Source organism: Palaemon carinicauda, chromosome 27 (assembly GCF_036898095.1).
Source record: "Palaemon carinicauda isolate YSFRI2023 chromosome 27, ASM3689809v2, whole genome shotgun sequence".
NCBI lineage: Eukaryota > Metazoa > Arthropoda > Malacostraca > Decapoda > Palaemonidae > Palaemon > Palaemon carinicauda.
The window spans coordinates 24,130,679-24,152,967 of NC_090751.1; the positions used below are offsets into that span (position 1 = coordinate 24,130,679).

Consider the following 22,289-nt stretch of genomic DNA (forward strand, 5'->3'; position numbering starts at 1 on the left):
AAGGAAACACAGATGCAAAGGCCTCTGCAAAAGCCAAACTGTACACTAAGGAACAGATGACTTCCTTCAGCATACATATTAAAATGTGTTCCCAAAAGATGCTAAGATTATTTTAGATAATTAGGGAATTATTGCAATTGGCCAGTAATCAGCAGTTCTAGTTCACATTGTTCCATCCAGAACTTGAGTGCTGTATAATTCTGATTTCTAGACCTCACTTGAATTCTCCAATAAGAGTCAACTGCAGAAGCCCATAGCTACATCTCTAACAACCTGAAGTGCAATCTTCAACATTACCTCACCTCCACAATAATGCAAGAGCTTTTAGTGATATCGGAGGATAGATGCAAATGCTCTCGGTCTTCATGGTTTCCTTAGATGACTCATCGTCGGCAGTCTGCAGGGAAGACATTTCAGCACATCTTTTAGTGTGGTGATCCCCTCACGCTCTACCAATCCTGAAAAAACTCTGCGATGTAGATCTGAGTTCTCCCTTGTCCTGATGCATACTCCCTAGGACCAAGCCAGGGGTGTATACTCAAAAGCTTCATCAAATGGCATAAATGATGGGGAGCAAAAAGTGCTCTGTCATCTCTCATGGCCACTGATAAGAATTATGCCAGAGAAGACTTAGCCTTCCTGCTCCTCACAGAATACACCTGTTTTTAACAGGAAGTCATGATCTGCACTTGTTAAATGGGGATATTGCAAACAATCATGCCCTTAGTTGCAAACTGAGTTGATATTACCAGTTTAGTCATTAAAAAAATGCTGTATTGAATGTACACTCTTTCTCCTGTTTTGTTACATAAAAAAAATAGGAAGCCAATAGCAACCATTAAAACAAAAAAATAGGAGTAAATTATCCTGGGATAAGATGCAACAGTACGACTCTACTTGTTGTAGCTGCAGACAAAACGGATTTTGAGCGAAGAGAAAAATCTATTTTTGGGTGAGATCCCCATGTCATCCTGATGGAAGTTCCTAAGGTAGCTTCAAAAGGATATAATATATCCTTTTGAAGCTACCTTAGGAACTTTCATCAGGACGACATGGCTTGAGCCCAAAAAAGTAAAGTATTTTTCATAGAAGAGTAGGCAGAGCTTCCCAGTCCGCACTCTCCATCTGTTGTGAACTACCGCTTTAACGATATCAACAACAGTTCCAGCTCCCTTAAAGACAATTCCTCATTTTAAAAGGACGATAAGTTTGTACATGCGTATGAAAAATTTTTGTTTCAATGTCAACCATCACAGCGAAGGTAAGGTTAACAACAGAGTTATTCCAGGACTAGGTTGTAGGAAAAGGTCAGTAAAAAAACTATTGTATATATTCTACATTCTTTGCCTCATTATCCTACAACTCATCCTTAGGAAGGTTCCATAGCAGAAAACTGCTGCTCAGACAATTTACCAATCCTATACCTTCAATCCCTTTCAGTCAGTCTAAAGTGGTCAAACACTCTGCTTTTGATAGACACTTTTCTGGATAAATGGGATTCATGGTATCACCTAATGCCATAATCGAGTAAAGGCTATTAACCCTTTTACCCCCAAGCTATTTGGAACTTTCCAACCCTTAACCCCCAGGCATTTTTTTAAAGCACATTTTGCAATATATATTTTTTAAATTGCTCTAACAGCCTTAATTTTCGTCATAGAGAGGTCAGGTTGATCTTATTCTTTTGGAAAATGCCTGAGGTTTCTCATAAAGTTATCAAAATTATGCAAAAAAATGTAAATGGTAGTTTTTTGCAAGGACGTACCAGTACGTCCATGGGGGTAAAGGGATGAGTTTTGTGAAACGTACCAGTACGTCCATTGGGGGTAAAAGGGTTAATCATCTGCATGTGACAACATATTACTCTCAATTAGCAAATAACTTGTCCTGCATAAGTGAAGAATAAATCAATGAAAGTACTAAAGCAAGAATGATGAGTCAAGTTGTGTGATTCAGTAGTTCTGCATCAAGTATAAACTCCAGATATTTATTTGGATATGAATGCCTTCCACCCTAGGAGGCCAGATATGGTGTACAGAAAAAAGTTACTGATGTGCAGATTTTTTTATATTACAAAACTGCACTGAAATGGCATCCAACTTTGTATACTGTATATCTAAAGTGCAATACCGAAAAAACATAATACCTCTTCAGCTCTGTCATGAACATTTTGCCTTCTGCTATGCTCTTCTTCTTCTTCATCATCACCTGACCTCGAGTTCTGTAATATCTGCTGAATGTTAGCCTGAAAGAAACCATTTAATTAGCATTGAAAGCAAATACTTACAAAAACTTTTATCATTATTATAAATGCATTACTATTATGTCATTACTATTCTTACAATTTATGCAATAGGCAATGATACAGAAATCTGTAGACTTCTAGCTAAGGTCTGAAAAAGATGAGAAAAAGAAATAAAGTGAAATTCACATATGAAGGAAAAATTATTGAAGGGCATGAAAAATTGAAGCCAATTGAGAATTCCATTACTTGGCAGAGGATAGAAAGAAAAGTAGCTAACAAGTACAATACAGTATATATACAGGGAATAAACATATACAGGTATTGTAAAAATTAGCCTGGTATGAAAGGTCACTGCCTTCCTTAATAACAACTAAAATGGTTTTTATCCCTTTCGCTACGATGACGTTAGTACACGTCAAAAAATGCCTGATATACAAACTGTGACGTCGGCATATATCATTATTATTATCATTATCATTATTATAATTATAACAAGTTAAGCTACAAAAGAGTATAACACATGATTGTATACCACACACAATTCACACTCACGAAATTTTACTTCCTCCTCCTCCTATCTTCACCCAACCAAAAAAATCTTTGGGATTCTAGCCTTTATTTCTGAATATGTAGGAGCTTTTTTAGTCTTTTTTGTTACCATACAATAACCACATCACTCTCTAACCAAGGGCAACATTCCCTACCTGAAGCATTACTTAAACCACCCTGACACCCCCAGCTTCAAGACGTAGGGATGCTCACATCTCATCCTACCACCAACTGAAATACTTGCGATTTTAATCTTTATTCACGATTATGTGAAGTCTATTTTTATGTATACATATCACATCTCATCACCAAACAGAAATACTTGCGATTCTAGTCCTTATTCATGATTATGTAAAGTCTATTTTATTGTTTTTCTATGTTGTCATAGAGTTCAAATCACAGAGAAAGCCTCTCTACCTCTTACTACAAGTCCCACTCACAAAAAGACGAAAACTTACCAGTGATGCAAATTGTTCACACACAACGAAATTTGTCTTTTTCTTATTTTATTCCTTTTTTCTCAACTATAATTTTTACAAAATTATATGAACCTTCAGATTTTCACTGTTTTCACGAATAAAAGTTAGGCTAATATCATTATCTTAGACTCCTAACGAATGTAGTAAATAGTAGCAAGGTAAACAAGTTCAAGAATAAGTTAGATAAGATTATACGAACTCTCTAAATGCTGAAACTAAATCGGTCTACCAAAGAGCAAATGGAATTTCCTCGGATGGACTAAAAAGTCTTAGAGACATCCAAAATCCTTGTAACACATATATATATATACTCTCTCTCTCTCTCTCTCTCTCTCTCTCTCTCTCTCTCTCTCTCTCTCTCTCTCTCTCTCTCTCTCTCTCTCTCTCTCTCTCTAGATATAAATGGATATTTTCATTGTGTTTCTTCACAGCATAAATTCCATTAATACTAACAAGCAGTGTAATACCTTTCAACGGCTATTCATCGTAGAATTATTTCAGTGAATATAAATTCTTTTTTACACATATAATCCCAGTACTTTACCATTACTTAAAAATAATCACATAAAACAAATTTCAGAAAAAATATTCTATAATCACTTCACAATGAATGGAAAATCTTTTGGTTGTTTATAAAGAAATACAATGGAAAATAAAGCAAACTTTTGAAAAATGTATTCTGTAATCAGCAGTAAAAAAAAAAATAAACATGGAAATGTAGCTTATAGAGTAGTGAGCAAGTATATCCGATGGTGAAAAATCTTGTACAATATATAGCTTGAGTAGCAGATCCGCGGCCTCGTAGCGAAGGGGTTAATTTCAGTAAATGACCTCAAACATTCAAAAAAATACTTGCATTATTTGAACTCTCTCATTAGAAAAGGGTGAGAGAGATACTTCTCCAAAGATCCAGTCAGAAAAGAAAGGTTGCCAGTTATGAAGTTCACCTACATTATCGTCCAGCTCAGCAAATAACATCTGTATTGCTACTCCCCAAGAGAGAGGATGAAGATGGAATAGTAAAAGTCAATCACTTACTTTCATTCTCAGATTTATGCAATAACTATTATCTTAGATGAAATACTTCAAATCCCATTCTGGAGGTAGGCTGGCGATACAACCTGAAGATACGGAGATGGACTTGAACTTGGTTTCGTGTATTGTGAGGTTCTATGCTTTGGCCATGAACTCGGACACAATACTGACCTCCTCCAGCCTTCAAAATGTCCAGTCAAGTATAAAATAGCATGAAGTTCCTCAACTCAAACTGCTAAAGCTAAGGCAAGCTGGAAGACAGTCTTTAAGAGTCAGATTTGTCTGAAAACTTTCCAAAGTCTAGTATGGGGCATGCATAAGAGATGTGAGAACATGAGTCACATCGCACTCAGGAATCCTGAGATCCTAGGGAGGACAAGATTGTTGAGAGCTCCTCGTGACCAAAGAAAGTTCCTATAAGGAAAGGTCTAAACCTTTCAGTCTGAAGGTTGAGCAATAGCCTCTAACCACTGAAAGTACTTCTCTCTGCGAAGAAAGACGAAGTCTGCAATCAAATGGAGAGTAGTTCACTTCTGAGGTCCCTCGCAGATATCAAGACATATGTGCAATACCTTATAAAAAGCCTTTCACTTTGACGGGATGCTACGGTCTTCACCCATGACATGTAAGGGATCCTACTGAGTGCTGGTACTAATGAAGGTGCAGTTGACCAGCTGGGACCAGGGAGGGCTAGGCAATGGCCGCTGATAACTCAGTAGGTAGATCTATAGGCTCCCCAAAATTTCCCATCCTTAGCTCACAAGGATGGTGAGGTTGCAGCTACTAAAGCAACTAACAAGTTTGAGCAGGACTCAAACCCCAATCTGGCAATCACCAGTCAAGGATGTTACCACACAGGCCACCAGAACAGACATATCCCTAGTGGGACCAAGATGAAATCAGTGAATACACAAGTGAACACCTGAGCAGTGGACAGTCCAAAACATAGGGTCTTGAGCTGAAACACAGCCCCCTTGAAGAAATGGAGCTACTTTCTGGAGACCTGATAGAAGGGTACAGTATTTGGAAATATGCAGCCTCTAAGTCTACTAAAAGCACCAAGTCTCCCTCTCTAATCACAGAACGATCAGAACGTGTCATCTCCATGCTGAACAGGATTTGACAAACTTGTTCAGAGATAAGAAGTCAATCACTGATCTCCAGCCCACATTTCACTTCTCCACCAGGAAAAGATGACTATTAAAACCTGGATTTCCATCTCAAACAACTTTGAAAGCATTCTTCTTCTTCATTGCTCTCCCCTCTGCCACCAAGACTACAGCTTTCTGCAATTTTGGAGGGAATGATTTGAACACCTTCAGAGTGCAAGTCAGGGGTGACTATTCATCCTCGAAGGGTAGTAAGTAATCATCCCTGAGGATTCTTCAAGTTGGTGTCACGTTGCTCAATGGTAACACAGGCATTCATTACCCCACTCATGGCATCTGGAGGAGAGAACTGCCCTTATTAATATTTGCTACCTCTTCCCTCTGCCAACTCTCCTGTGCTGACCAGGCTGGATATCCATAAAGGTGGAGCAACATCAGACCCTTTCCTAGTGGAAGCTTACCTCATCCCTAACAATAAAAACATAGCCACACAAGTCTTCCCAGAGCCATAACCCCAATAATTACTGCACAGTTGATTACTGAGTTATGACTACAAGCCCTCTACTTTGTCATTACAGCCTCAACATCTTTCTTTCAAAAGTGTTGTGGCCTCCAGCGCTCTGGCATTCCCCAATTCCACCATCGCCTCTGCTCCAATTTGGTGATAAAATTGAGGCGAATTGGATCATTCCTTTTGACTGCCTGAGTTGTGTGCCAGAAAAGTCACCACCATTTCCACAGAAGCCTAACGTACCTGCTCCCTGTACTTAGCCAAAGTCTCAGGATTTGATAAATACTGGGACTAACCAAAGGTCGTCGCCACCCAAAGCCGCTGATTGATCCAGGAGGTTGCCTGGAAATTGTTCATAGGAAAGGCTTTCATAGCCAATTACTTGAAGAGGCAAAGGCGATTCCCTTCACTAGGAGAAGGTGATACTCCAGCCTTCCGGAAAGCCACTCCGACCAGCACAGGAGTTTCTCCTCTCCTCTACAAGCATTTTCTGGGGACCAAGTGCGAGAAGAACCCGCAAGAGACAGAGTTGGGTTCCACCTGGAGAGAAGAAAGAGCTATAAAGCTTCTTCAGCATTAACTTAATAGCCCGTTTTTTCTTCTTAGCAAACACTCGCCTTCTGTAGAGCAGGCCACGAACAACACTTGTTACAAGGAGACAACCGCGAATAGTAGTGTGCCATGCAAAGCAAGTATAGACAATGGGGATCACCAGTAAGATATGTCATGAAACTTGCACATGGTTTCTCTAAGGGCACGAGAGACCAAAGGCCTAGCGTAGCCTGTGTTGCGAGACTCGGAAGGGTCAGCACAACGAGAAACCAAAGTTTCCCAGTCACGAAACACCGAAGTGTTAGCGTGACTAAAGTTACGAGAGCCTAAGGGTTCAGCGTGACTAAAGTTACGAGAGCCCAAGGGTTCAGCGTAACTAGTTACGAGAGCCCAAGGTTTCAGCGTAACTGAAGTTACGAGACCCCGAAGGCTCAACATTACCTCCGTTACGAGAGCCCGTGGGTTCAGCGTAACAGAAGCCCGAAGGTTTCGAGCAGCGTGAGCCCGAAGGCTCAGCGCGACAGAGTCTCGAAGGACTCCTGCTGTCATGAGAACCCGCAGGATCAACATGACGAGAGCCCGAAGGCTCATGATTACACCAGTCCAAAGGCTCACAATCACACCAGCCCAAAGGGTGATCGTTAAGAGACCGCAAAGGGTCAATGTAAGGAGAACCAGCAGGTTCAAAGAGACGTCTCCTCACAGCACGAGGAGGAGAACGTCCAGGGTGGAGAGGAGTTACAAACCCCTCCCCCCTACGAACCTCTGGAGAGGAACGTTCAGCAGACTCTGCCCGAGGGCAAGACTGATCAAGGTCTACAGATACATCCTCCGCAGGGGAGGAGAGTTCCCCCGAAGGAGAACATCGCTTATGACAAGGTTCTCGTTCCGCCCCTGGAGGAGAACCATAAGTGTAAGGAGATCGCCGCTGAATAGAGGCAATCTTCTCTCGTGAATGAGAGATATGTTCCCCTGAAGGGGAAGCTTGCCTACGAGAGAGCCCTGCCACAGCCCCTGGTGGGTTAGCTAACTCCTCTGCGTCGGAACCAGACTCTAGGCCTGACCGACGGGCAACAGAGCCTGCGTCCACAAGAGGAGGATCAACCTCCGCAGAGGAAGGAGATGACCGCCTTCTCTCCTCTCCCCTTCGGAGGAGTTCCAGAAGAACTTCCTTCGAAGGGGGGCCATCGACGCCTAGCGATGGCCACAAAGACACAAGGTCTGGAAAGGAACTGGCGCTCCCTGGAGTCACAAATTCTGCGCTATTGCTCGGCCGCGCCCCCTGGAGGGGCTCGGTCGAGAAGTAGCTTCGGGCAGAGATTTGGGTGTAGAGGAAGCAGAAGAGCGCGATTTCTTCGATTTTGAGGAAGACCTCAAAGGCGAAGAATTGCGCTCAGACTTCTTCTTACGCGCAAACCTCTCCCACTAGGAGACAGGCCACTCCCGACACTCGGAACAGGTGTTGTCCTGCAAACAATGGTGTCCCCGGCAAGCCGGGCATAAAGGGTGGGGGTCCATCTCTACGGCCAACATGAAGGTACCGCAGCGGCGGCCCTCACGACCTGGACATGTCCGCATAGCGGGACAATAAACAAACACACACCGATACACAAAAGGAAAAGTAATTAAAGTCAAAAGCAAAAGTGGTTACTCAACCAACAGGTGTGAGTGAGCGGGGTAGCCGCTCTACCCCACCACCCCACCACCCGCTGACTAGCGTATGGGGTAGTTATCCCTCACTAAAATTGTCTTGGCTAGTTTTCAGCATTGCCAAAAGTAATACCCTATAAATAGCGGAAGGTTTGTATCTGTTTCGGAACAAACCATTAATGACAGAGATGGAAGCAGCAGCAAGAGTAAATGGCATTGTTTATGGCCAAAGTCAAAAGTGACTATTCTAGCTGATTGACAGATGGGAGGGGTTACTCTTCACCATCCATTGGCAGTTATGATTACCTCCTTAATGATTTAATGACCATTCCAGCTTGCACCAAAGTTTGTTTAGAAGACAAAAAGTTTGTTTTTGAGTTGGAACATGTCAATCTTCAGAGATTTTAGCAATGTGACTAATGGGTAAGTGTCATCAAAATAGTAAAACAAAAAAAATTGGCACACTAAAAGTAACTTGGGACACAAGAGTAAATGAGTAGAAAAATATTTCTCATCAAAAAATGCCACTACTATAACAGTTCTCACCGTGCTGGAACATTACAAGATCAAGGTGTTAATTATGTATGATCATACTTAAAATATAGAAAACTTAATACCAGAATAAAACAACACAGATAAAATAACTCACCATAACATTATTATAAAATGTATTGGTGGGCGGATTTCCAGATGAAGGCACGTTTCGATTTTCCCTATTTCTTTCATATTTGGGGTAAGGGGAATCCTCTCTGTCAGATGCATTAACTCTTCCCCCTAGGTCAGGAGAACTCACACAGGCACCAGCACCATCGGATACTCTGGAAATGAAAAGTATGTGAGATAAGGAGTTATGAACTGATGGAAATTTCGTTTTGATGCTGTAAACTTACAAATTTTCACTCAATTATATCATATGGCACATAATAACTAGTCTACTTTAAAATTTTGTTACAACTGTACTTTTCATTAAACACTATATATTTCAAGATAAGCAGCACATACAAGTGCATGTAATTTCAAAACAAGAGTTCATGAATTCAAGGTGTCATGCCCTTAACATACTAAACAATTAACTTGACTTTCTCTTTTTTACGTTAAACATCTTTAAATGGCACAAACAAAATTACTACAGTATGCTATAATATATAAATCAAACAATAAAGACCATACAAACAATAAAACAGCCATACCTTGAATCTTCATCGTAAACTTCATACTGACTTTCATCCTTATAATCCTCCATGTTTATGTGAAGTGATGGTTCAGGGCTTGGCTGATACTCTTGTATAGATGCCATGACTACTTCTCTCATCGTAAACGAGATCTCTTTTCTTTCACTGCCAGATTTTCTTAATTCTGAAACTCTTTGGTGTCTGCTATTTTGGAAACATTCCTTAGCAGCCTGTAATTCTTCATCATTGATTTGTCTTTGAGCAGCGTTCAGTCTCGGGCTAGCATGATGTGAAGATGGCAATTCCCTATTCTTAACAGCAGATAATAGGTCTGGCCAAGAAATGTCAGTATTGGTGCCTACAGATTGCAGATTTGCATTATTTGAGGGTATTGTCTGAGTTGAGGCATCTCTATAACTGCAATTGGATGCTTGGACAGGAATTTTCTGAGAAACTGGACTATCTTTCTTAGTATTTTCCATTTCACCATTAACACTGTCCTTAGAACCCTCTGACCCTTTTTTTAAAAATGTTTCCAGAGTTTCGTAGAGCTTCATAATTTGCCGATTTTGATCTTCAAGTAACTGGTAAACATTTAGGTTGATTGGTTCAGGGTTTCTGGTTACAGGTGGAGGCTGGTATGGAGGAGCACAATAAGGCTGAGAGTAGGACTGGTGAACATCCCCAACTGCTAAAGTGTTAGTCTGTCCAATAGTTTTAGGGACATTGGCAAACTGTGAATCTTTATAACAATGGAGACTGGATTTATATGGCTCTTGTAATGCATTTGCAAATCTTATGTTTGGCCTTATGGCAGGTCTTGTGTTACTTGCTGCCAACTCACTCTGAGAAGCATTGGGAAAACCTAATACATTATAGCTTTCTCTTTGATTCGATGAAGTAAGCGTTGGAATAAATTCCAGTCTTGTAACTGGCTCTGGAGAAGACATGGCCTCCTTATCAAAACGAACAGCTTTATTAACACCAGATACACACTTGCTATATATTGGTACACCATCTGCTCCAACTGAAAAATCATTTCCAATCAATGGGGACTTACGAACATTGTCACTATTCAACGCTGGCAAGTTTGTGTGCTTCACAAGATTATTACGTGCCTCTGAATCTGAATTATTCTTTTCTAAAATTCTACTAGAAGGACTATAGTGCATGGGATTATATTGCTTTTTAGGTCTTGCAGTACTCAATACATTTTCGAAACTGTCTTGAAACTTTGGGGATTGTTCAACAGTATTACCAACAGATCTGTTTTCTCTTGAAGAATTTTCAAAACCTCTGAATAGGTTTGGGGAGTTTTCTTTTTCAGATAAGCCCGAGATTTGACCAATTGGTGGAGTTCCTTTTGAAGATGGATTATTCATAGGGTGATGAGAAGATTTTGCAGTTTCTTTCTGAAGATTAGGAGAAGAATTACGGCCATTTCCATTCTTCTTGAATCCAGGACGTTGCCAAATGAGGCTGTCATCAGTGTCGAACATCAGAGAGACCTCGGGCACTTCAGGTTTGTGATGCTCAACCTATATTTGCAAAAACATTTGCTCTCATTATAAAAACAAATAAGGTCAGAATCATTTCACTATGCACAGCAGCAATACACATCAAGATAGCTAAATATCAACAAGGAATCAGGAGATCCACCTAATTACAACATTGTTAAGAAGAGAATACAAAAAGAAACAAGATTGAATTAAAAATTTTAAAAATTAATAAAAAGACAATTGTATAATATTTGGTAAATTTAGTTGTAAAACACCAACTTGGATATGGAGCCAGTTTCTTTTTCAATTGAAGCAGATGCCAAACTACTAGAGCCATTAAAATCTAGCCATAATAACAGAAAGGTCTCAACATACAAATGAGAGGTGTCAAATTAAAATCCTGAAGGACAACATGCTACACATACAGTATTTCCTAGTATACAAGACGTAGTTATTGCATCCCTTGACTACTATTTGATATTACCCATACAGTACACAGTTATGTTATACCACTTTCTTTAAAGGTGATAATTTGATTTTCAAGCATCTTCCTTAACAATGCAAAATAAGTTCCTATGTTTAAATACTTTTCAAATTACTTAGGAAGGTGGAGTAAAATTCTCTGTGACCAAAAATTTTCTACTACACAATTGTTACAAATACAATTGAATAAATCAGTGGATCAAGAGATGGGGAGTCATATACCATTATGTTTTGTAGATTAAAGAACTGAAAAGATTTTAAAATGTTCATACAGTGACATAAATCATAACTTTATTTATGAAGAAGAGTAAAATAAGAAAGTACAGCGTTGGAAGACAGTCTAAAACCTATTTAAGCAGGTTCTTCTCTTTCATCGATTTCACCTCTACTGTCAAGGCCACAGCTTTTGATGATTTCAGAAGATAACTCTGGGAAGATCAAAGATCTTCAAAGTGTAGGCAGTATCTATCCTGAAACACTTAAAATTCAATGCATTGCTCCAAGTCAAGTTGCCCAATGGCATTACATGCAGAACACCACTTGCAGCAGCTGGGGAAGGTGAATTCCAAATTTGTTGTCCCCTTCCACCCTTCTTAACTGTACTGCTCCTCCTGAACTGGCCAGATTAGAGCAAGAAAGGGTGGAACACTGTCTGCACCTTTTCTAAAGGAAAAATAAAAAAGTAACTGGAAGTCCCGATCAGACTTTGGAGGCAGCTGGAGCTTTCTTCAAAGCTAATCCTGACAGCTTTGGTCTTACCGCAGCCCCTTCGAAGAGCCTGGACACCTGTACTGTTGTTGAGGGAGTTATGGCTAGCCTTCCTCCACTTCTCATTGCTTCTACATCATTCTGACGAAAGAGAGACATAGCCTCAAGGACTGGGGCATTCCTTAATACTGTTGTCTCCTGTCCATTTTACCTAGAGAATCGAGAAACAACTGCACCTCTCCTCTTCAAGACCCAGTAGACCCATTAATTAGCTGATTAGTGCACTATGAAGTTCCTCGCCTTTGTACCAGAAAAAAACAACTTTCTGTACTTTGCCAACATCTCAGGAATTGACAAATCCTTAGTGGCAAAATATGAGACTGCACCAAAACACTGGTTGAACCAGGAAAAAAGCCTCTGGCTTACCATGGAAGAGGTTTCCATGGTAGCAGACTTGAGGCTTGAAAAGTGTTGGGTCTCAGCCAGGACCCTTTACATGCATGTGATCCAAGGAAAACCTCTTCATCTCAGCCTCAAAACCATTCGACCAACTAAAGGATGAGACCCAATACTTCATCCAAAAGAAAGAGAGCAGCTTCCTAATGGCCAGGGCATTCATCCTACATCACAACAGAAATGATGAAAGTAGGAGCAATGCTCTACTCAATTACGTTCTCTAGAGCTTAATAAAAGCTAGTAATAGTCTGAACATCGTCTTGGAAAGCCTATGAAGGGGTCATTCAAAACAGCCCAAGCTTGACACAGGATGCACCTAAGGAGTCAAAGAGGCATTTTTTAAATAAATGAAGGTCTGCATGTTCTACAAGTCCCTTGAGTCACCAAAAGCATGGGGTCTTCCTCTCTGGAGTATGAAGAACCAACTGAACTAGGCCTGACCAGTATCAGTGCAGCTAAGGACAAAAGACATATGCTCCATACCCACAACGAATCATGGAGCACCGACGGTGGAAGACTGCAGAAGATTATACAAGACTTACAGCACAAAAATCCAGGATTCTTCCACTTCTTGTCGCATGGTCAAAGATGAAACCTGGAAGGTATGTCTGGTTTGGATTTGGATGGAATATACAGGGGAAATGTGCATGGCAAGGCATCTCCCTGCTGACAGCAGTGGACATGCCGCTGCGTCACTCACCCTTCTTTTTTCCTCGTAACACCATTCCTGGACTAAGCCTGGGAGGGGCAACAACAGGTGGAAAAAAAACCAACCCCTTCTAAAGGAATAAGCTGTTTTGGTCATAACTGCGATTTGGAAAATGCTGGGATCTTCCTAAAACCCAAGCCAGATGGCATGGCCACCCCTGAAAGCTTGAGGGATACAGAAAAGTAGTTAAAGGAGTAATGATACACAGCATCCCCTTCTACAGCTGCCTCAAAGTCACCCTCCCGAGAGGTAGGTGAGTATTCCAGCATCTATTCAACTCTTAATATAACTACTGTCTTTGCCCAAAAGGTGCTACCATGAACAACCATTAATTAATCGACAGTGCTTCATGGCTAGGGACTAAGTGCTTGTCAATACATTCTGGGATTTGTTTCCTCTCCCTAAAATATGGACGATCAAATGCAAAACAGATCCAGGAATATATAAACAGGAGACAAGCAAACACATTTTTCAGATGAACAGTCACATTCTATACATGAGAACAAACCCTTGGCACCAGAGAGCATACAGAGCATAAGTGGTACCGTGTATCCTCCCTCTGATAAATAGGTATGGTCATGTGGTCGGCACGTCTCGGTGCTCGGAAACACACAACAGGGACCGGTCACTTACTATCTCGGCACAGTCCATGGAACGTTAGCGCACAAAACATGAAACAAAAGGTGGTATCTCCTCTTTTGGAGGTAGAGTACCAAAGTACTTCAAGATAGAAAATAGACTGAAGCAATACTCCATCGTTCTGGTAAACGGTGAGAGAGCAATAAACCTCAAAAACTTGGCCTATAGCATGTGATCGACACAGTGGCTGATTGGCTGCTCCTGGACTTCCTCAATTTCTGAGAAGAATTGTCAGAATTAAAAGGGAAAGTGGAAGTAAAATAGATTCACGTGACTGAGTATCAATTATGTACCCTCAATTGCCAAGGGATTGGTGGCATGTCCAGAGGGCCTTATTACCTGATATTAGTGCAAATGGTCTCTGAGAAAACTCTATAGTGGCTCAAAGGTAAACAGCATGAGTAGCCTGAATGATACCCTATTAGCCTACAACCAATGAAACAGCAATGGCTGTCACATCAGGTTCACATTCACTAACAAACCCCAAAGGTACAGGTTGATACGTGAGCTCTCTATCAGCAGAGAGCAGTGCACAAGTATAAGGAACAAACCTCCTATATCATGATAGGAATGGAAAAGGTGGGTTAATGCACCCAACTCTCCTCTTGCATATGGTGCTGGTGTTCAGTCTGAGTAATACCATTTACCTGCACCCGGTTGCAATGCAACAACGGTTATTGTAGCACCAGCACACTTGACTGACACCGAACATACTAGCTAGTGGGCGAGTACTGTTACTCCTTCCCAATGGAGGAGTGATTGTTATAAGTCACAAGAAACTTATAGCGAAAGACCTTCCCATGAAACTACCTTCATCTTTTTCCCAAAGAAGTGTCTGATATGAGAGAGAGAGAGAGAGAGAGAGAGAGAGAGAGAGAGAGAGAGAGAGAGAGAGAGAGAGAGAGAGAGAGAGAGAGAGAGAGTAAACTTCCTCTGCTTCCCCTTGGCAACCATTCTTCCTTGCTGTCTCAGAATAGTTATGGTCTGGGCAGCCAATAATGACTGGTTCCTCGGAGGAGGAAGCTACAAGAGCTTCCTTCTCTACAACACATCTTATTAAAATGTTATTTTTATAATAAAATAAATTTTTGAATATACTTACCCGGTGATTATATAAGCTGCAGCTCTGCTGCCCGACAGAAAAACTCTACGCTCAAAATCCGCCAGCGATCGCTATGCAGGTAGGGGGTGTACTTCAACAGCGCCATCTGTCGTGCAGGTACTCAGTACTCAATGTAAACACAGAACTCAATTTTCTCCTCGGTCCACTGGGTCTCTATTGGGGAGGAAGGGAGGGTCCTTTAATATATAATCACCGGGTAAGTATATTCAAAAATTTATTTTATTATAAAAATAACATTTTTCAATATTCAACTTAGCCGGTGATTATATAAGCTGATTCACACCCAGGGGGGTGGGTAGAGACCAGCATTAATTGTTTACATTATTATGAGCTAAGGATTTTGTATTTCATTTTAGCAGTTATTCAAAATAACAAACATAAAATAAATAAGTACCTGGTAAGGAAGTCGACTTGAACAATTACTCTGCCTTTTTTAAGTACGTCTTCCTTACTGAGCCTCGCGATCCTCTTAGGATGCTGAGTGACTCCTAGGAGCTGAAGTATCAAGGGTTGCAACCCATATTACAGGACCTCATCAAAACCTCTAATCTAGGCGCTTCTCAAGAAAAGAATTTGACCACCCGCCAAATCAACCAGGATGCGAAAGGCTTCTTAGCCTTCCGGACAACCCAAAAACAACAATAAAAAACATTTCAAGAGAAAGATTAAAAAAGGTTATGGAATTAGGGGAATGTAGTGGTTGAGCCCTCACCCACTACTGCACTCGCTGCTACGAATGGTCCCAGGGTGTAGCAGTTCTCGTAAAGAGACTGGACATCTTTAAGATAAAAAGACGCGAACACTGACTTGCTTCTCCAATAGGTTGCGTCCATTATACTCTGCAGAGATCTATTTTGTTTAAAAGCCACTGAAGTAGCGACAGCTCTAACTTCATGTGTCTTTACCTTCAGCAAAGCATGGTCTTCTTCATTCAGATGGGAATGAGCTTCTCGTATCAACAGTCTGATATAATAGGAAACTGCATTCTTCGACATAGGCAAAGAAGGTTTCTTAATAGAATACCATAAAGCTTCTGACTGTCCTCGTAAAGGTTTAGTTCGTCTTAAATAGAACTTAAGAGCTCTAACAGGGCATAAGACTCTTTCTAGTTCATTTCCAACCATATTTGAAAGGCTTGGAATATCGAATGATTTCGGCCAAGGGCGAGAAGGTAGCTCGTTTTTGGCTAGAAAACCAAGCTGTAAAGAACATGTAGCCGTTTCAGATGAAAATCCGATGTTCCTGCTGAAGGCGTGGATCTCACTGACTCTTTTAGCTGTGGCTAAGCAAACCAGGAGAAGAGTCTTTAAAGTGAGATCTTTAAAGGAGGCTGATTGTAGTGGCTCGAACCTTTCTGACATCAGGAATCTTAGTACCACGTCTAAATTCCATCCAGGTGTAGCCAAACGACGTTCCTTCGTGGTCTCAAAAGACTTAAGGAGGTCCTGTAGATCTTTGTTGTTGGAAAGATCTAAGCCTCTGTGACGGAAGACTGTTGCCAACATGCTTCTGTAACCTTTGATAGTGGGAGCTGAAAGAGATCTTTCTTTCCTCAGGTATAATAGGAAGTCAGCTATTTGGGTTACAGAGGTACTGGTCGAGGATACTGATACCAACTTGCACCAGTTTCGGAAGACTTCCCACTTCGACTGGTAGACTCTAAGAGTGGATGTCCTCCTTGCTCTAGCAATCGCCCTGGCTGCCTCCTTCGAAAAGCCTCTAGCTCTAGAGAGTCTTTCGATAGTCTGAAGGCAGTCAGACGAAGAGCGTGGAGGCCTGGGTGTACCTTCTTTACGTGTGGCTGACGTAGAAGGTCCACTCTTAGAGGAAGAGTTCTGGGAACGTCCACCAGCCATTGAAGTACCTCGGTGAACCATTCTCTCGCGGGCCAGAGGGGAGCAACTAACGTCAACCTTGTCCCTTCGTGAGAGGCGAACTTCTGCAGTACCTTGTTGACAATCTTGAACGGGGGGAATGCATAAAGGTCTAGATGGGACCAATCCAGTAGAAAGGCATCTATATGAACTGCTGCTGGGTCCGGGATTGGTGAGCAATATATTGGGAGCCTCTTGGTCATCCAGGTTGCGAAGAGATCTATGGTAGGTTGGCCCCATGTGGCCCATAGTCTCTTGCACACATCCTTGTGTAGGGTCCATTCTGTTGGGATGATTTGACCCCTCCGACTGAGGCAATCCGCCATGAGATTCACATTGCCTTGGATGAACCTCGTTACTAGAGAAAGGTTTTGATCTCTTGACCAGGTGAGGAGGTCCCTTGCGATCTCGTACAACGTCATAGAATGGGTCCCTCCTTGCTTGGAGATGTACGCCAAGGCCGTGGTGTTGTCCGAGTTCACCTCCACCACTTTGCCTTGAAGGAGGGACTTGAAGCTTTTCAAGGCCAGATGAACTGCCAGTAGCTCCTTGCAGTTGATATGTAACGTTCTTTGATTCGAGTTCCATGTTCCCGAGCATTCCCGACCGTCCAATGTCGCACCCCAGCCCGTGTCCGATGCGTCCGAGAAGAGAACGTGGTTGGGGGTCTGAACAGCCAGGGGCAGACCCTCTCTGAGGTTGATACTGTCCTTCCACCAAGTCAGTGATGACTTCATCTTCTCGGAAATGGGGATCGAGACCGCTTCTAGCGTCTTGTCCTTTTTCCAGTAAACAGCTAGGTGAAATTGAAGGGGACGGAGGTGTAGTCTCCCTAACGAAACGAACTGTTCCAGGGATGATAGCGTCCCTATCAGACTCATCCACTGTCTGACTGAACATCGTTTCTTCTTTAGCATGTTCTGGATGCATACCTGGGCTTGACTTGTTCTGGGGGCCGACGGAAAAGCCCGAAAACCTTGACTGTGAATCTCCATCCCTAAATACACTATAGTTTGGGATGGGACCAGTTGGGACTTTTCCATATTGACCAGGAGACCCAATTCCTTGATCAGATCTAGAGTCCACTTTAGATTCTCCAGACAGCGACGACTGGAAGAAGCTCTTAGAAGCCAGTCGTCCAAATAGAGGGAGGCTCTGATATCCGCTAAATGCAGGAATTTGTCAATATTCCTCATCAGCCTCGTAAACACAAGAGGAGCCGTGCTTAGGCCAAAGCACAGGGCTTGAAATTGGTAGACAACCTTTTCGTAAACGAATCTCAGAAAAGGTTGGGATTCTGGGTGGATGGGGACGTGAAAGTATGCGTCCCTTAGGTCTAAAGAGACCATCCAGTCTTCCTTCCTGACCGCTGCTAGAACTGACTTTGTGGTCTCCATGGCGAACGTCTGCTTTGTGACAAAGACATTCAGCGCACTGACGTCTAGCACCGGCCTCCACCCTCCTGTCTTCTTTACCACCAAGAAGAGACGGTTGTAGAAGCCCGGGGATTGATGGTCCCGGACTTTGACTACCGCTCCCTTTTCTAGTAAGAGAGACACCTCCTGCTTCAAAGTTAGCCTCTTGTCTTCCTCTCTGTACCTGGGAGAGAGATCGATGGGAGACGTTGCTAGAGGGGGTTTGCGGACAAACGGGATCTTGTACCCTTCTCTGAGCAACTTCACAGATTGTGCATCTGCGCCCCATTTCTCCCAGGTCTGCCAGAAGTTCTTGAGTCTGGCTCCCACTGCTGTCTGAAGAAGCTGGCAGTCAGACTCTGCCTTTAAAGGACTTGGTACCTTTCTTCTTCCCACGTCTCCCTTCGGCACGAGCCCCTCCTCTGCTGGAGGCTCTGCCACGAAAGGGCGGAATGAATCTGGACGCTGGAGTGTCCATCCTGGGTCTAGACACGGTAGGCAAAGGGGTGGCTTTGCGGGCAGAGGACGCAACCAGGTCATGGGTGTCTTTCTGAATCAAGGAGGCAGCAATTTCCTTTATCAAGTCCTCTGGGAAGAGACACTTTGAGAGAGGAGCAAAAAGAAGTTCCGATCTCTGACACGGTGTTACTCCAGCTGACAGGAAAGAGCAAAGGTTTTCCCGTTTCTTGAGGACCCCGGATACAAACGAAGCCGCAAGCTCACTGGATCCGTCACGTATGGCCTTGTCCATGCAGGACATAATGAGCAAGGAAGCTTCCTTGTCAGAAGGGGAGATCTTCCTGCTCAAAGCTCCCAGACACCAGTCCAAAAAGTTAAAAACCTCGAAGGCTCTGAACACTCCTTTCAACAGATGGTCTAAGTCTGAAGGAGACCAACATATCTTAGAGCGTCTCATGGCTAGCCTGCGGGGAGAGTCTACTAGACTTGAGAAGTCACCCTGGGCAGAGGCAGGAACTCCCAAGCCGAGAACTTCTCCCGTGGCATACCAGACGCTCGATCTGGAAGAGAGTCTCGCAGGGGGAAACGTAAATGCTGTCTTCCCAAGGTTCTTTTTGGACTGCATCCAATCTCCCAACACTCGTAAAGCTCTCTTGGACGAGCGGGCGAGGACGAGTTTCGTAAAGGCAGGCGCGGATGACTGCGTGCCTAAAGCAAACTCTGATGGAGGAGAGCGTGGGGCCGCAGATACAAACTGATCAGGATACATCTCCCTGAACAGTGCAAGAACTTTCCTAAAGTCCAAGGAGGGTTGCGTGGTCTTGGGTTCGTCGATGTCCGTATGTGGGTCGTCAATGTGTGCAGCGTCGTCATCATCAGAGAGTCCATCATCTGAAAACTGAGGAGGAAGCGGCAAAGGAGTAGGAATCGGCTGGTCAGCTGAGTCCGGCAGCACGGGTGCACGCGTGACTGAACCGGACGCAACGTCATGGAACTGTTGCCCAGTCTGTGAACTGGCAACAACCATAGCAGCGCGGGGACGCAAAGCGTCTACTCCAGACTGTCTAGTCTGCTGTGGGCGAGTAGAGGTAACCACACTGGGTTGCGGAGGTTGACGCACCACGTCAAAACAAAACAACTTAGGTTGTTGTTGTAACTCGCGAACGTCAACGGAAGGTTCCGTGCGTCGCTGAACGTCAACATGCGGCTGGCAGGGTACACTGGAACGCATGGGTGGCGGGACTCTCACAGCTGGAGTGCGGGAGAAGGTAGCCTCAGCGTCCACTGGACGCACAACCGTGGGTGGTTGTAGGCTAGAGGTTGGTGCAGCGTCAACCTTCTCCGCACGAAAGTCCTGCATCAATGACGTTAACTGTGACTGCATGGTCTGCAGCAAAGACCACTTAGGGTCTACAGGAGCAGGTGCGGCAACAGACGGTGTTACTGCCTGATGCGGTACCGCTTTGCCTCTCTTAGGAGGTGAGCAGTCATCGGAAGACTGCAGCGAGTCCGAACTGACCCAGTGGCTACAACTGGGCCGTTGGACTTGCGCGGAAGGGACCGACTTGCGCTTAAGAGGCCGCGAGACCTTGGTCCATGGTTTCTTTCGAGAAACCTCTTCCGCAGACGAGGAATAAATGGGCTCTCTCGTCTTCGTGTGGGTGGGGCGATCTTGGTTAGATACGCCCGAAACCACGGAGGGAACGTCTGTTCGCTGATTAAAGCCTCTCGAACCCTTTGGTCGTACGACATTGCTTCTCCCCTGGGCTTGGGAGCTTGCAAGAGGTCCCGGACTGGGAGGACGACAGGCACGAACAGACGAACCCTCAAGCGCAACACTATCCACAACACTTTCCACAACACTACCACTCACTTTATCACTACCCACTGCACTCTTGCACTTCAACTCCTTGACGTCTGCCATGAGTTGGTTACGGTCACTAGCCAAGGACTCGACCCTCTCACCCAGAGCCTGGATGGCACGCATCATATCTGCCATCGAAGGTTGTTGAGTGCTAGAAGGGGGATCAGGAGCAACCACTACAGGGGAAGGAATAGGTTGTGGGGCATGAGGAGAGGAAAATTCAACGGAGCGAGATGAACTTCTCCTGACTCTATCTCTCTCTAGCCTACGTGTATATTTCTGGAATTCGATGAAATCGAATTCCGAAAGCCCAACGCATTCCTCACATCGATCTTCCAATTGACAGGTCTTATCCCGACAATTGGAACAAACGGTGTGAGGATCGATAGAGGCCTTCGGAAGACGCCTTGAACAGTCCCTAGCATTACACTTCCTGAACTTAGGGACTTGAGAAGGGTCAGCCATTTTGAATTAGTCAAAGGGGAATTCAAAATCTATCCAAAGTCGTCAACAAATAATCCAAAATCAACAAAAGAATGCAAGGATGTATTGAAGATAACGTCTGCAAAGCGAAAGCTCAAAACTAGAAATGTGTACTTCACCAAAATATGTGAAAACCAATCCAGTAAGCAACAGCGAATTTAGTAGGTCTTGCCGGTGGCACGACAGAGAGAAAATTGAGTTCTGTGTTTACATTGAGTACTGAGTACCTGCACGACAGATGGCGCTGTTGAAGTACACCCCCTACCTGCAGCTTATATAATCACCGGCTAAGTTTAATATTGAAAACTAGAGATCACCACCTAAATAACACTGTTGGTGCCAGGTGTGCCCACCATACAAATAAATTTCATTGTCAGGCAAGCAGGTACAGGTGACACTTGATGCAAAATTAGGTAACTCACCCGAGGAAAAGAAACTACTGAGATCATCATCTTTCTGATCGGGAGAGTAAGAGCACCACTTAGTTTCCCCCTCACAAAAGCATACAATACATGGAGCTTCAAACGGTTTGTATCCTTATAGAAATTAAAATTCATTTCACCACATACTTACCTTTTGGTGTGCCTTTGCTTGTAAATGAGAGCGCTCCCAAAAATATCAACACCTATCAAAAAGCAAAGTAAGAAAGATCCAACAGTCGACAGAACAGTACTACACTAAGTGGTTAGTCTGTGACAGATGGGTGGGCAGTACTATAAAGCCAACTCACACCACCTCTCATTACCTACTACGGTACCTTGTTAATGATTGATTCTGTGAGTATTCCAGTACCATTAAAGACATCCATATTTTAAAGGATGAAACATTTGTATACCCATAGGAACAACTATCCCTAGCCTTATTATAAATAACAATAATTAAAGTAAATCTCCAGGCACCAAAACACAAACAGTATGCATAACCAACCTGTAACTCAGTAGGCTTAGGAGGAGGGTTAAACCTTGGCTCACACTCACTATCCATGTTCTTCTGTATGGTGAACTGGCAGTCACTGATGTACACGAAAACAAATGCTGATAAGATTATCAATCAGACTTCGACTGGGAATCAATTCACACTTCACTGTAAAGTACATCTGTAGGAAAAGAAAAATAATTTTTCTGAGATATACTATTGTACGACAAACTACATAAGAATGATAAAGCTATAAGAATATTCTAATGAGAAAGTTTTCAAACTGACAGCACACTATAATTCCAAATCTGAAACTTCACAAATTTTATAAATAATTCTTATTTTTCTTAATTATAAAAA

The 22,289-nt window shown here is 43.0% G+C and overlaps 1 protein-coding gene across 1 annotated transcript in view; it reads right to left on the reverse strand.

Annotated features, from left to right (window-relative positions):
• Positions 1 to 22,289, reverse strand: part of LOC137620600 (SCL-interrupting locus protein-like) — a 52,530-nt gene that overhangs the window by 26,257 nt on the left and 3,984 nt on the right. Inside the window, exons 2-5 of the mRNA XM_068350862.1 lie at positions 21,942 to 22,110; positions 9,321 to 10,840; positions 8,780 to 8,948; positions 2,147 to 2,245 (exon numbers count right to left, since the gene is read on the reverse strand). Coding sequence (XP_068206963.1) covers positions 2,147 to 2,245; positions 8,780 to 8,948; positions 9,321 to 10,840; positions 21,942 to 21,998 — 1,845 coding nt within the window. The 5' untranslated portion in view covers positions 21,999 to 22,110. The remainder of the gene's footprint in view (positions 1 to 2,146; positions 2,246 to 8,779; positions 8,949 to 9,320; positions 10,841 to 21,941; positions 22,111 to 22,289) is intronic.